This window comes from Solanum lycopersicum, chromosome 3 (genome assembly GCF_036512215.1).
Source record: "Solanum lycopersicum chromosome 3, SLM_r2.1".
NCBI classification, from domain to species: domain Eukaryota; kingdom Viridiplantae; phylum Streptophyta; class Magnoliopsida; order Solanales; family Solanaceae; genus Solanum; species Solanum lycopersicum.
Genome location: NC_090802.1, coordinates 2,655,972 through 2,670,800, shown reverse-complemented (window position 1 = coordinate 2,670,800; position 14,829 = coordinate 2,655,972). Strand labels below are relative to the sequence as shown.

The window sequence follows — 14,829 nt, the reverse complement described above, 5'->3', positions numbered from 1 at the left end:
ATTAATTTGTAATTGATGTTCTTTTAAAATTATAAAAAAGATCTACGAAAATGAATATATTAATATTTCTTTATTCGATATAAAATGATATACCAGAAACAAAGGCTTAGTCAATAAAAGAAAAATACAAATATAAATAGTTTTTTTTCTCTTAAGAATGTTTCAAATAAAAAAGCTGACATAATTCTAATAAAATATACGTAAAGTCATTCGTTTGCCACGATTATAATTAGTTTATGGCATGATGTACGACTTATATTATTTTATTATATTAAAATAAAATTTGTTTTGATTATATTTTAATTTTGATTCGATCGTGTTTGTTTTTGCTTAAATAATAGTATTATTTTATTTCTACAATTTGATGATCTGTCTCATTTTTGTCACACGTGCATATTGAAAAGAATCGTAAACGGGTACCGTTATCCGCATTAGGTCCAATTATTTTAAATTTTAATATAATATAATATATATATATTATTTTTTAAAAAACATTTATTTCTCATTCTTTGCTAATATTCCATACTTGTTATTTTAGAAAATATTTTCTGAAAAAATATTGATGGGCAAATTTAGGAGTTAAGTAAAATGAAACGGTGGAGTAACATTTTGTTAGGATCATTTTTATTCATTATTTCATAATGTATTATATTATATTGTATTATATGGTAGATATAGTGTTTGAGCTAGATTGTATTTTTTCTTATTGCTTAGTAACATTTTAATTGTTTGGTTTGATTGTATCGTACTGTATTGTAATTTATAAGGGGTAAAATATTATGTAAAGATATAATCAAAAAAGAAATTAAGTAATAATGAAAATACATTCAAATTAATTATTTCGAAGTTTTCATTGTTACATAACAATGAAATCTAACAATATAGAATAATAAATTTTAAGTAACAATTAAAACAAATATTTAAAACAAATATGATAGGTATAGTTAACAAACTTGGTGGGCTACTACTGAGAATAATATGATTAAAATAATTATATTATCACGAAATATAAAGACCTAATTTGGAAGCGGTAACGCATTGATTCGTCCAAACCAAAGCTTTTTGCCTGTAACGTTTTTTTTTCCCTTCTCTTTCTCTCTCGGATTCCTTCTTCTTTTTGAATTTTTTTTTGCTAAGTGTTGGTTCTGCGTTAATTCAACGCTGCTTTTATTGTATTTTGGTGAAGTAAGAGTGGAGTTCCCAGTTGGAAAGTGTTTGATTTGGGTTCCATTTGCTTATTAATACTTGGTTTAGTTCTCTAATCTTCCTGTGGAGTTTCAATTTTTGCCTGAAGTGAGTACTCTTTTGTTTTGGTACTAATTGTTGGATTAGGGAGATAATTGTGTTCGTATTTTTGTGTTGTTGTTTGATGATTGAAGATGACTGTAGGATATCGTGAGGTTGTTGGAGGCTGGATTCCAATAAGATTATAATTTACGGAGCTCGAAGAAGGAAGAGGTTTGGACAGCCGGAGGACTATGGATGGGAAGGAGAATAATGGTGTTAATGGTTCAAACAAAGTTGGTATTCCTAAATGTTGCTTGAAGGCTAGGGTATTTGATCCTGAACTTGAAGCCAATTGTCACTCTACTGTTGTTTCTGGATGGTTCTCTCAACCTCCTACATCATTTGGTAATTAATCGAATATTTTTCGTTTTATTTGACTGTTGTGTGTTCAGGGTTTAGATGTTATGGTTGACCTGTTTGTTGTTGTTCCTAAAATTGCAGATGGTAAAGAGAAGGTACTGTACTTCAACAATCCAATGTGGCCAGGTTAGAATTTGCTTGTTCCTTTGTTATATTTTACGAGTCTATCAGAAACAACCCTGGGCTGATACTTGTAATTTAATCCAAAGAGTAATCAAAAGTTGATTAATTTTTGAACTTCAACATTTTCTGTTAGCAGTGTCAAACTAATATGTTGAAATATTTTCAGAAAAGTTGGATAAAAACATGAAATCATTATCTTTTTGTTATTGTGTTAATCTTAACACTTTAGATGATCTTAGTGATTTTGTATACTCAATCACATGTCAAAAGTAGATCTTTCTGGAGATGATTGGGACATTAGGACCTTTTTTTCTTAGTTGTGTGAACAGAAGAGCTTCTGTCAGATTCCTGTAATTTGGTTTGCTAGTTTAAACCCCAAGTTAAAGCATAAAGTTTGACTGATAATTCCAAGTGAATGACTCCTTTTTGATATTAAAGTACTCAAGGATTTCCTTTATCTTATACCCTTTTTCATGAATGTTTACTAAGAAAAGATTTTTCTTCATTGCGTCTTTTTACAGGAGAAGCACATTCCCTGAAAGTAGAAAAGGTTTTGTTCAAGGGAAAGTCAGAATTCCAGGAGGTTTTGGTTTTTGAGGTTCAGGATCTTGTTCTATTGTAGTTTTGTGCTATAAATCTTGCTAGAAATTTCTCTCAAGCTATTTTATCATCTGCCTTATTTGTGTATTTGTACTTGCAGTCTGCATCCTATGGAAAAGTTCTAGTGCTAGATGGCATTGTTCAGTTGACTGAGAAAGATGAATGTGCCTATCAGGAGATGATAGCCCATCTTCCTCTTTGTTCAATCAAATCTCCTAAGAAGGTAACCATGTAAAAATTTGGCTTTACAGATTTTGCTCCCTTTGTTTCACTCCCAATGATCAACAAAGGTTCTAGGATTTGCTTTCTTGTTTTGGAATCAGAATTTACTGGAAGAGAGTGAATCTTATGTGCTTGACAACTGGATTGATATGTGTTTGTGTGTGTGACAAGCTGAGACCTGGATTTTTATATGCAAGTCAATCAAGAAAAGATAAAACTATGTGATGGAACCAACCAAACACTCACGTTTTAAGATTTCATCATCATGGATGGTCCACTTTTCCCCCAACCTTTTGAGGTTTGCATGTGTGGACTGATAAATCATTTCTTTGTTAGAGCTTGTTTGTCAAGCGGATAAAAATTGCTTATTTTTTGTAGCACTTTATTAAAATAGCTTCCAAAAGTGCATTTTGAAAAAACAATTTGTGTCTATCTAATTCAATTGAAAAATGATGTTGATAAGCAAATCATGTTTGGTTAATCGATTTTAAAAAGTATTTTTGAGAGTCAAATTACGAGAAAAGACAGACAGTACACATTGCAAATTTTGTTCAATATTATATGTAGCTAAATCGAAGAAAATATTAATTATTGATATCATATTAACATAATGTTTTAAATATAATTAAAAATATTAAGCCAAATAAATTAAATAATTATTCCACAAATTAAAACATAAAATAATAATATATAAATTGTATGATAAAATAAAGAACTTTTTGTGGAAAATCTATGAATAAAATTTTTAAATGGAACTTAATCAAATTTATGAGATATGATAATTAATCAACAAGGGATGTATTGGTAAAAATATGTATAAATGGTAGGGGTACTCTTGTTTTGAAAAATGATTTTCTTTTTTGCTTTTTTTAAGAAGAAGAATTTTTTTTGCTTCTTCCCAACCTCATAAAACCGCATTTACTTGTATCTAAAAATAGTTTTATTGATTGACCAAACATTTTAACTTTCGAAAATTGTCGTTTTCTCAAAAAAATTATTTTAGCCTCCCAACCACTATGCCAAACATGTTTTCAAAAATTGTCGCTTTTACTCTGTTTGCTGTATGTTACTATCATTTCCACATACAAGGACATCAATATCTGAACTGGTTGAATGGGGGGTATTTGACTATGTTGCTATTAACAGAGGGAGATGAAGCAGGATATGCACACATTTATTTTTGTCAATTTTCTTTTCATGAATTCAATATTGTGGGTGTACTGAAACATGTGAATCACCCAATGTTAAGATTAAAGCCCCTGATAGGTCTATGGCATGAAGGAATCTGAATAATCATTTAGTGGATATGCATTAGGAATGAAAACTTGGTGGACTGCATTAAGCAGTATCTCTTTTAACATGATTACATGTAATTACTTTGAACTTGAAAGTAAGAAATGTCCTAGTTTTGAAGGATATACACAGAGGAAGCTCAATCATCTGAGTATTCGGCTATTATTTCTGCAGAACCCGTTTGTAGTGGATGAGAATTTGATGTGTGTGGATGTTGGTGGAACTAAAATTTTCATCTACCAGTTTCTTTACTTGTTAAGCATCTGTTAAAGTACCAAATCTTCATTGATTTATGGGTTTTTATCACTTGTCAGCATTGGTTTACCAGTTTTCAGTTTTATCTGCAGATTTTGAACTTCAAATATGCGTTGTGAATAATCACTAGAATGGTGGCACTACCTGCTTGTTATCTCTGTCTGCTTGTTTTAGATGGAATCTGATATAGGTGATAGTTGATCAATTTAATTAATTGCTCAAAAGGCCTAGTCTGAAATGCTGCTGTCTTTTACAGCTGCTGTGGGAGTGTGGGTTTTCTCATTTATTACAAGGGAGAGAAAAGAGTTAATGAATACTAGGTTCTTTATTTTTTTCTTCATTTCTTTTCATAACCCTGATTTTATTCTTTGCCTGGGCATCCAAGACAAAATTAGAAAGATTTGAGTCTATGATAAGCTCATTATGAAGATATGATAAGCCTCATATATATATATATATATTGTTTGAATGCCTCATCTTTTATATTAATCTGTTTTGGCTTGGGTTTTTTTTCTTCTCAGTTTTACCATTCATTTGTTCGCTGTCTGATCTATTTTGACCTACACATGCAGGTTCTGGTTGTTGGGGGTGGTGATGGTGGAGTTCTAAGGGAAATTTCTCGACATAGCTCTGTGGAGCTGATTGATATTTGTGAGATTGATAAAATGGTTATAGATGTGAGTAATAGATCGAAGATACATGGATTGATGCTTTTGTTGATTTTCATATTAAATATGTTGTATTTTCCTGTGTTGCAGGTCAGTAAAAAGTATTTTCCAGATTTGGCTATTGGCTTTGAGGATCCTCGTGTCAATCTTCATGTTGGTGATGGTATGAACACTTGCATGTGTCGCTTGATCTTATTAGTATGAGTCTTCGCATCAATTCAAAAAGATTTTTTCTACTTTTGATTTTTAGTTATTGGGAGAATGCTTGGGAGGCTGAAATTTAATTTCCCCGTTTCACTAGTTGAGCTGTATGACTTTTTTTTTGAGATAAAGCTATATATGACTTTCTGAATGATTTTTGACAGCTGTTGAATTTCTGAAGAACACACCTGAAGGGAAGTATGATGCTATCATAGTTGATTCATCAGATCCTGTAGGTAAGTCGGATGCATCTTTTAATTTTATGAATCCTTGCTTTTTAAAAGTTTTAACAACTTAATAGTCATTTATCGACTTTCCATACAGCATCCTGCCATCCACAGTGAGGCAATCCCCTGTCCAAATACGGCAGATTTTGTTTGTTGAAGATAGAGCCTATAGTTAACTGATTTTTAAGGATTGTAAACTGAATGCATTTCTGGGTAGATATCCATGTCTTTTGTTGGAGAGCACATCACTTCTTTTGTTTGAATTGGATGTTCTTGGCCAGTGTAGATATTGACTGTTTAGTATCTTCTCTTGTTTGGAGTAGGAATAGTTTTGGTTTTCTGGTTTTGTAACTCACACTCCTAATAGATGGGTTTTGCAGCATCTAGTAATTTTTCAATCCAATGAACTTTAGTTTAATTCTTCTCAAATGTCTTTCATTACAGGTCCTGCAATAGAGCTTGTTGAAGGACCATTCTTTGCAAAGATAGCCAGGGCATTAAGGCCTGGCGGTGTACTTTGCAACATGGCAGAGAGCATGTGGCTTCATACTCATCTTATTCAAGATATGATCTCAATTTGCCGTGAAACATTTAGTTCTGTTCATTATGCATGGGCCAGTGTTCCTACATATCCTAGGTATAATTTAGGAATTAACAGCAACAGCCTTGCAAGTTAATGTAGCCATTTTACTTATTTGTTTTTCCTTAGTTGTGCGGTTGAAGGTTAAAGAAGAATTGTCAAAAATGCTTCCACTTAATTGTTATTGAGGATTATTGCTTTACGTATTATGCAGTGGCGTTATTGGGTTTCTTCTGTGCTCAACTGAGGGACCATTTGTTGATTTTAAGCACCCTGTTAATCCTATTGAGAAGTTAGAGGGCGCTCTCCAGCATCAGCGGGAACTCAAGTTTTACAATTCTGAGGTAACTTGTTCTACTAGTAAGCAATTTCATATTGCTACTCATAACATCACCAATAAACATTCTCTAATTTTGTTTATGCTGTATTGACTGCGCGTGTGGTATGCATCAATATTTACTTTTCTTCGAGTTTTGTACCATAACCTGGGATAAAATGTTTAAGTTTTGGATATAATTTGAGATTATGAGTGTTTCGAATGTACAGAGACAAACTATACAAGCTTATCATCTGCCATTTGATAAGAGTGCCTTTTCTACCATTTGAACTATATTTTTTTAACCTTACTAGCTGGTATAGGGTAACAATTTTGAGTTATAAGCTTTCCTCGTCTCTGTTCCATTGGATGCATCGACATACATCAATAGCTGCACTTTAATTCAACCAAGAAAAGCTGTCATTTTTCTTCTAACAGAGTATCTTGTTCTTTTAACAGATGCATGAAGCTGCTTTTGCATTGCCATGCTTTTTAAGGAGGGAGGTGAGCGGTCTCCGCGATAGCCCACGTTCCGCAGGGAGTGGAGTCAAGATTTAAGAAGGTGCATTTTCTATGAAATTAATTACCCATTTCTTTTCCTTGCTGCTGGAGTAAGCTCAACCATATCCTTCCCACTTGTCACACGCATAGCAGCAGGAAATGTAGATGTGGCTATTTATCTATGTGGTTTGTATTTGGTATTAAACATTGAAGACATTAACATGTAATATGCAGGTTTCACTACTGCTATATCTATTGTATGGTACTCTTCTCTTAGTTTATATTGAGACTCGAATAAACTATGTCATGACACGCATTGGCCTATATATTACTCTTTCTGATAAATGCTTGGTAACTTCAGTGAATTACGATAAACTGTAAATGTAGGTTGCTTGTTATCATGTCTCATTAAGGAATCTGGAAGTTGAAACAGTACAAATACGAAACAAAAAAATTATGAATTCGTCAATCTTGTTAGTAAAAAAATGTATGGTTGAGGTTGGTAACTTCAAAGACTTCCATTACAGCAACTAACCTGTCAGTTAAAAATCATTCAAATGTGAATAACCAAGGCCAATAACAGTCTAAATGGAAAAAAAAAGAAAAAGAAAACAAGCAAGCAAGGCAGTAATGGTATTGCTGCAGACAATCAAAAGGAAAGATCCATCCGTAAAATTGTTCATTTGTATGGGAAGCTTAACTATCAATGGATGAACGTACAGATCTATTCAAATTGACGACAATTACGCTGATGTTATCCCTACTACCCCGAGCAATTGCTAACTCTGCAAGGAAGGAAGCTGCCCGTGCTGCGAGACTTTCTTTGACGCCTTCATCTCTCTTATAGGATTTGGTTTGTTGATCGCACCTTCTGAACGTTTGACCATTCAAGCATCTTCTTGTAACGTCACACGCAACATCATTTGGAATGACATCCCATAGACCATCACTTGCAAGTATTAAGAACTCATCTTCATCGCTTCTTTTGCTAACTATCACTTCAGGATCTGGTATCACGTACGGTTTGAGGTACATATCACCTGGCATCATCAATCAATAAGGTATCATAAGAAGCATGATTTACTACGATCAGCTCTGCCACGAACAAGTAAGATAATTAGTAATGTTTCAATTGGAGGTTTGTAACGGACTGGTCAGGGGCTACATAATAATGTTGCACAATATCATTCCAATTTCCAGCAGCTAGTTTATCAATAATGATCTGATTTGTCATATCCATTTCTGTTGGTTGCCTCGACAAAGATGAGAATGAATTAGGGAAAGACCTACAAGTGCAGTAAGCTGAGTCTTCGACGTACCTATGGATCTTGAAGTAGCAAGAACTCCTAAGACTCTTTGTCCATTCCAATTTATGACTTTCCCACCTGAATTTTCAATTCTATCCAGCTCATCAGGTCTGTCAGGCTGCGCCCATACAGGAACTCCGTCAACAGAAAGCATTCCATTTCAAAAATCAAAGACAATCTACTTGGCACTATCAAATGTCGAGAGAAGTTTTTATAACCAAGTTAATTCATCCCTATCATATCTACACGCAAATTCAGGATTTCAATTTGATGGTCTTAAGCATTGATCACCCGCAGCGCTAAAGGCTAACATCAATCACTGAATACTGATCATATCATTACTCGTTGTCAGTTTAATTATATGTTGAACGACCCATACAACATTAGACCTTCGGCGAGTTAAGATCACTGCAATAACAGTGTTAAATAAAAGGCATACCAAAGTTGCCAGGCCCCGTGGTTATATAGGAGGATTTACAACGAAAAAAATATAAAGTAAAATTATAACGACACGTCTTTGTTCGTGTTTGAGTAGGGCTAATCCTTTGACATTATTCACAGCCATATCTTTTAGAAAAGTGTACGTTTTGATTTTTACTGGACACAAAATGAAAAAATAAATAAATTCGGTCTTACGATTTTATACTAAAAATATTATATAAATTATAACAAAATATGTGATATTAAAAAATAGAATTAAAGAATTGAAAAAAAAGATATATTCTTTCTTACATAGATAAAAGAATGAAAGTAAAACTAATAAATTGCAAACGAAAGGAGAAAAAATAAAGTGTTCGTCTTCTGCAAATTTTAGGTTTAATAAGTATATTTTTTCATCAATATAAGAAACAATGACAACTACTAATATTTTTCATATAACTTTTTAAAATCTAAATTTTAATAAGTTGAATTAATCTTAACTCAATTTAGATTAAAAACGTGTACCTTATGATCAATAGACAAAGGTACGGCAACTCCAGCACGTGAAAGCACAGCTCTTGAATCTCCACAATTCGCAACAACAAATTCCTCCACTCCCACCACCGCTACCACCGCCGTTGATCCTATCGTCGCCATCTCCGCCCCTTCCTTGTTCACCTTTTCGTCCATTTTACGGAAACTCTCCGTCATAACTTTCTCCCAGTTAATACTCTTCCCATCGTAATCTTCTCCTTCCGAAACTTGCTGTATCACTAAACGGTGCAAAAAGTCACGGCACACGTTCGCTACACGTGACCCTCCATGCCCGTCGTAAACACCAAAATAATCATACCTCCTGCTGCCGCCGCCGCCGCCTTCACTGAAAAAACACGGATAAATCGCCACCGCATCTTCCATTTCCCTTCTCCGGCCGATCAACGATATCGATCCATGTGAACAGCACGTCACCAAGCTCTCCCTTACTTTTTTCACTTCACTAGATAACGCTAGTTGAACTCGATGATCATCAGTATCAGTTACAGTACTTTTTTTCCTCTTACAATGCCTGTAATCATCTGCGAAGACATCGAAATTTTCCGGTAGCTCAGTCGTCGATTTCAACAAACGTTCATCCAATCGCCTACGTCGAGTAGAATTTTGCTCCTTCTCACTCAGATCTACTTCTGCTAGTCCACCGGAATCTATCAACGCCGTTAACCGGCAACCTTTCTCGGTTGCCGGCGGCATACCTTTAACGTTATCAATCATTTTAATGTGAAGACGGTGACTGCATTGCGAAGATTATAAAACGGAAGTAGTATAAGATATTTTGCGTAATTCGGTCCAAAAAGAGAGAGAAAGTAATAGAGAATTGAACCATTAAACAAAAGTGTAGAGAGAAAATGAACCGTTGGATAGAAATAGGATGATTGATTTATGCCACGTGGCGATGATGAAGCGGCTGGTTGAGTTCCAAAGATGAAAACGCCAATGATGAGTAGGACGAGGACTGAAACACGTGGGCGGTATGGATGAAGGAAGAAGAAAATACGTGGCGAAAATATTTTACGTGATTATTAATTATTCCTTTCTTTTATAATACTTAATTAAAATGATGTAAAATATTAATAATGTAAAAAATAATTATGAATAAATTTATATAAAGATTAGTTATACGGTATTCGAATTTTTAAATTGTTAATATAATATATAAGTTATATCAAATAAAATTTATTTCTTATTCAATTATCAAAAAATCAACGTCTTGTTTGGTACGGTACCCTTCTTTTGAACTTAGGTATACGAATAATATCAAGGTTATTAATGCGTTGTATTAATAATGTACAAAGGTTAAACAAAAATTTAAATATTTAATTTAAAAAGTACTATAAATTGTAATTTTTTATAAAAACATCTTAAATGTTAATTAAAATTTGTATAATTTAAATTTAAAAATAAAAATTATGCAAATAATAACGAAAGGAGGAGGAGTACAATTTTAAGTTTTTAATTAAGATCGACATTTATTTTGCGTGGGTAGGTGGGACCAGTAGGATGTGGAGATAGGACAAGTGGCGTCTTCTAGTTGCTAAGGTTTCTGGTGAAACTATCTAAACCTTCTGCCGTTTGGTGGACAAAAATATTGACTACTTAGAGGACACGTGTTTCTTGTATATGGGATACCAAATTCACAGGAGAGTGACACGTAAGATCGAAGAGCGGCGAACCTAATTTACTATATATTCTAGATACATATGAATTTACTTGAATATAATATATACAAAATCAGTTACACCTAAATTTTATCCTATGCATCTGAAATACACTTATCTAAGCATATTTAGAAACACCTAAAATTTAGTAAGATAGATAATATTGCAAATTAAAATATACACAAGTAATTAACTTTCGAGTCCATCAAATTTACGTAAAATCTCCTTAAAATTGTTCAATATGGGACATGTCTGTGATAGATAATCCGAGGAAATGGAGAGATTCATTATTGGAAAGGAGCCTCTTCGATAGAACTGGACGGATTATAATTAAATTCAATTTTTATAGCTTATTTTGATCTTGCTCTTTTAAACTTAAAGGTCACAATTTTGAGCTTATTTTTGACCGAATTCATTTGAACCTAAGTGATGACGATTGAGTGCACTTCTCTAAGTGAGTCTAGAAATATGAATCTTTTATTTATCTCAACTTAGTTTCCCTTTTAAAACTAAGCAACACATCTCTAAGTGATTTGGATAAATCAATATATATATAAATGAGGATCTTCAATCAGCCTATGTGGCATGTCTCAATGATGAGAAAAATATATATTTTTATTTTAATAAAAAGGGTTTTTTAGATTATTTCTTTTTACACAATAATATTATGTGTGTATATATATATTGCTATTAATAAATTAGTTAATGAACATTACACCTCCTAACTCCTAACCTTTCATATTCATAACCTTCAAAATATTTAATATAAAAATTATAACTCCTAAATATTACACCTATAAAAACCCACTTTGAGATATTCCATGATGGTCATTTTATTTTTATTTTCCTTATTCTTCATTTTTTATACCTTTGATTTGTTAATTATTTTTTTTTTGTCTTATTTGATCTGATTTTTGCAGGAGAGGGATGTATAATGAAAAATGTTATATATTTTGCATATTTTGATTTTGTGAGGTAAAATGATTTAATATGTCTAATTATCATTATCACTTTGTTCTGTTGTAATTACACACACACACACACACACACACACACACACACACATATATATATATATATATATATTGTTGACACCCAATTTTGACCCACGTTGGTATTACATAGTTGTGTATATAGCCGGTATATCCTGTGTATATTCGAAACCAACCCAATTCTCAAGCCCAATCCCTTTATTCCTTCCATCAGCCCATTCTATTTAATAATCCTCAACCCAACACATTAACCCCCAGGCCCAATCCCTCAAGCCCAAAATCCCGTTCCAACTCAAATTCCCAGCCCATTTGATATGCCCAGGCGACCCACTAAACTTAAAAATCTAACCCGCCCCGTCCTCGTTTGACCCGACCACCGACCCGGCTTCTCTTCTTCCCCCTTCGCACGACCCAACAGTCCCAATTCCAGAAAAAACAAAAATCACCCAAAAACGGAAACCCTCACGCGACCTCTCCCTCATGCGACCTCTCCCCCCCGCGCGTCTCTCCCCACACTCTCTCCTCCTCTCTTTCCCTCCCTCACGCGGCCAGAACAGCAAACAGAACCTAGAAACGCCAAACCCTCCCCCACGCGACCCCAACAGAAACCGCGTTGCCCCCACGCCCTCTCTCCCGCGTCTCTCACGCGAGATACTCTCCCCCTCTCTCTCTAGCGCGTGGAGGAACGAAATAACCCAACGGACCTCTGCAGCCTCTGCGACGTCTCCCTTTTTTGTACGACTTGCAGTGCAAAACGACACGAATCCGTCCTTGCGATGCGGATTCGAGCCACGCAAGGGCAAAGGGACGATGGAATAATCTCGTCCCTCCACCTCAACTCGATTCCGTTGGGAATCTTGGCATCAAAGTGGCATATTCCTTCAGATGCGGAATTTTGAATTTCAAATTCAAAATGGGCGGAAATCGTCTTACCCGCTCCCTGGAAACCCTAGCTTCACCTCTATAAACCCCCACCTCTCTTCAAAACGGGGTTAGCGATTTTTGTTGGATTTTCGGTTATAATTTTCGGTTATAATTTTGAGGCTTGAGAAACTGTTGGAGGAAGTTTTCTGTTTTCTTTTTCTTCCGTCTCCACAAAGAGAGTTTGAGCGGAGTGCTGGTTCATCTTTGTTCTCTGTTTTAAAACAGAGCAAATCTCTTGGGGGAAATTTTGAAAACGAAAATTTGAGTTGAAAAAGAAAATCTCGAAAAGATTCGGCTTCTCTTTTTTCTGTTGGTTGGACGTTTTGGAATCTGTCGCAGCCGTGGTTCGCGTGTGGAAGTTCGTCCTCATCCCCTGCTCACCCGTCCCTGTCGCTGCTCCTCAACAGGTAAACACTTTTCGTTATGTAATCTTCTTCCCTTCTCGGGTCCAATGTGGTGGAGGGAGAATAGAAATTTTCCTTCGTGTGTGTTTACCTGTTGTTTTGTTGCTGTTGGGCCGACATTATTGGGTATGTTTGCTGAGATTTGTTTGTTTTTTTTCCTGCGTGCATAACCCACTTGTTCTTGGTTATTTCATTTAAGTAAAACTCTATCCGGATTTTCAATCGTCGTGTTGGTATGTACATATCTGTGGCTTTGGTTTGTAGACTTTGTGTTTTGGTTATCCTTCTCATCTAAATTGAAAGTTTTCCCATGACATAAAAGTATTCTTGTGTGTTTGTTGAAATGCGAAGGTGGTTCTTTCTCCTCTCCCAATAGTTTGTGATGGTCGAGTTAATTTCGAATTTGTTTTTAAGGTTAAACACAGTTTCTGGTTTGTTTGCTGTTGTAAATCCGTTTTATTAATGCGACCTCAAGTTAACGCGACTTAAAGGTTCCCTCGTGACTTATTAGTGTAGTGTCTATGTTAAGGTCGTTTGATTTCCCTGCTGCTAAACTCCCTCGACAGTGTTGTTTATGGGTGCATTTTTGAACATTGAATATGATTCATGTGACCTCGGAATCTGCTTTAGTTTACATAGGTTGTTGCATGCCTTGGCTTGAGTTTGCGTTAATGAAATCGACTAGTGTCTTATTCCAGTTTGTTGCTGCCCTCTTGTCTTTGTAATAAGTCTTTCTTGTTTCGCTGTCTCATGCCTTTGCGAAGATTCGTTTGCGGTAAATGTATTTATACTTATTTGAGAAGTTCAAGTATCATATCCATGGCATGTCTACCTTGTATTCACTAATGGCAGTAATGTACACCCTTATGCACTTTGACAGATCTATCCATATGTGTATACGCATTGCTTGTTTTTCTTTTCCTCATCTCGTTTGTTGTGAGGTTGTTTTCTCAATATCATTTGGATTTGTTTCTTTTTTTAGTCATTTATTTCCCCTCTAATTCACATCTCCAAGTAGTTCATTTTTTGGTTTTATTTACAAGGCTTGCTATTAGTTTATCGTTCAAGGCGCTAATCCATTGTCATTTTATTTGCATGTGAATTTATTGGCGAGTCCCATGGACTTCATTTCCCTCTTTTGCACATCCTCGTTGAGCCGTAAAGGCTCAAAATTTTATTGAGCCATGAGACAGACAGGCAAAATCCGGAATTTCGTGAAGATTGAAGAGAAATCCAAAAATGGATTAGAAGACTTTCTTTATGGTCTTGTATTGTACATGGTATTGACTTGGTGAATATGCAATAATTTCTTGCATTAGTTCTTGAATTTGCCTATCGCTTGCTGAATGTAAAATGGCATATTTTAATGTAATGTCCATTTTAAGCATTAGTTGATATTATATGTCCATATGGTCTCATACTTAGTACATGTGATATAATCATGAAGGTTTTACTTATTTGGCATGAAAGCTTATTGTCATAAACTTCCCCTTTTCGCATGTTTTTGCATTGTTATACTTAGTACATTGTTTTGTATTAACCCCATATTTTTCTATACTCTATAAGTATAGTTTTGCGGCAAGAAGAAGTCTAAAAGGCGATGCTTGGGAATCTAATATCTCAAGACTAAAAATGTCCTCATATATCCGAGGGCATAGTTCTATTTCATAGTTTCAATTTTGTTTTGTATTTTATTTTTGTAATGGGCATAAGCCCTCGTTGCTTTTCTTTCTCGTATTTATTTTGTATGTTTAGACTAGGACAGGTACGAAAGAGAAATGGGTCGAAATCCAAAAAACAAGTGGGGTCCAACATTCGGTCAAGGCGAACAGAACCGAATGTTGTTTAAAGTATCGTTAGTGTTAGGACTAGAAAACTCCAAATCTCTTTCGAAACGCCTTTTTATTTTATCAAGCTAAAACTAAGTCTTAAAACA

At 34.5% G+C, this 14,829-nt stretch overlaps 2 protein-coding genes across 4 annotated transcripts; one reads left to right on the top strand and one right to left on the bottom strand.

Moving 5' to 3' along the window:
- The first annotated feature begins 1,018 nt into the window (after positions 1–1,018).
- Positions 1,019–6,978, top strand: SPM1 (protein). 2 transcript variants are annotated; one of them, XM_010319081.4, is made up of 11 exons: positions 1,019–1,293; positions 1,390–1,632; positions 1,729–1,773; positions 2,292–2,368; positions 2,471–2,593; positions 4,713–4,817; positions 4,899–4,971; positions 5,174–5,245; positions 5,681–5,873; positions 6,031–6,160; positions 6,592–6,978. In XM_010319081.4, exons 2-11 carry the CDS (start codon positions 1,479–1,481, stop codon positions 6,688–6,690), a joined length of 1,071 nt encoding a protein of 356 aa, XP_010317383.1. In that variant the 5' UTR covers positions 1,019–1,293; positions 1,390–1,478; the 3' UTR covers positions 6,691–6,978. The 2 variants fall into 2 exon arrangements, with proteins under 2 accessions (XP_010317383.1, NP_001234407.1); NM_001247478.1 differs by lacking the exon at positions 1,019–1,293 and having other exon boundaries at positions 1,451–1,632; positions 6,592–6,753.
- A 257-nt stretch (positions 6,979–7,235) lies between these two features.
- Positions 7,236–9,806, bottom strand: LOC101249794 (protein phosphatase 2C 51-like). Of its 2 annotated transcripts, none has more exons than XM_010319169.3 (3): positions 8,886–9,806; positions 7,953–8,058; positions 7,236–7,673 (listed from the first exon to the last, which is right to left on the bottom strand). In XM_010319169.3, exons 1-3 carry the CDS (start codon positions 9,627–9,629, stop codon positions 7,330–7,332), a joined length of 1,194 nt encoding a protein of 397 aa, XP_010317471.1. In that variant the 5' UTR covers positions 9,630–9,806; the 3' UTR covers positions 7,236–7,329. The 2 variants fall into 2 exon arrangements, with proteins under 2 accessions (XP_010317471.1, XP_069152238.1); XM_069296137.1 differs by having other exon boundaries at positions 7,236–7,728; positions 8,886–9,778.
- Positions 9,807–14,829: the final 5,023 nt, after the last annotated feature.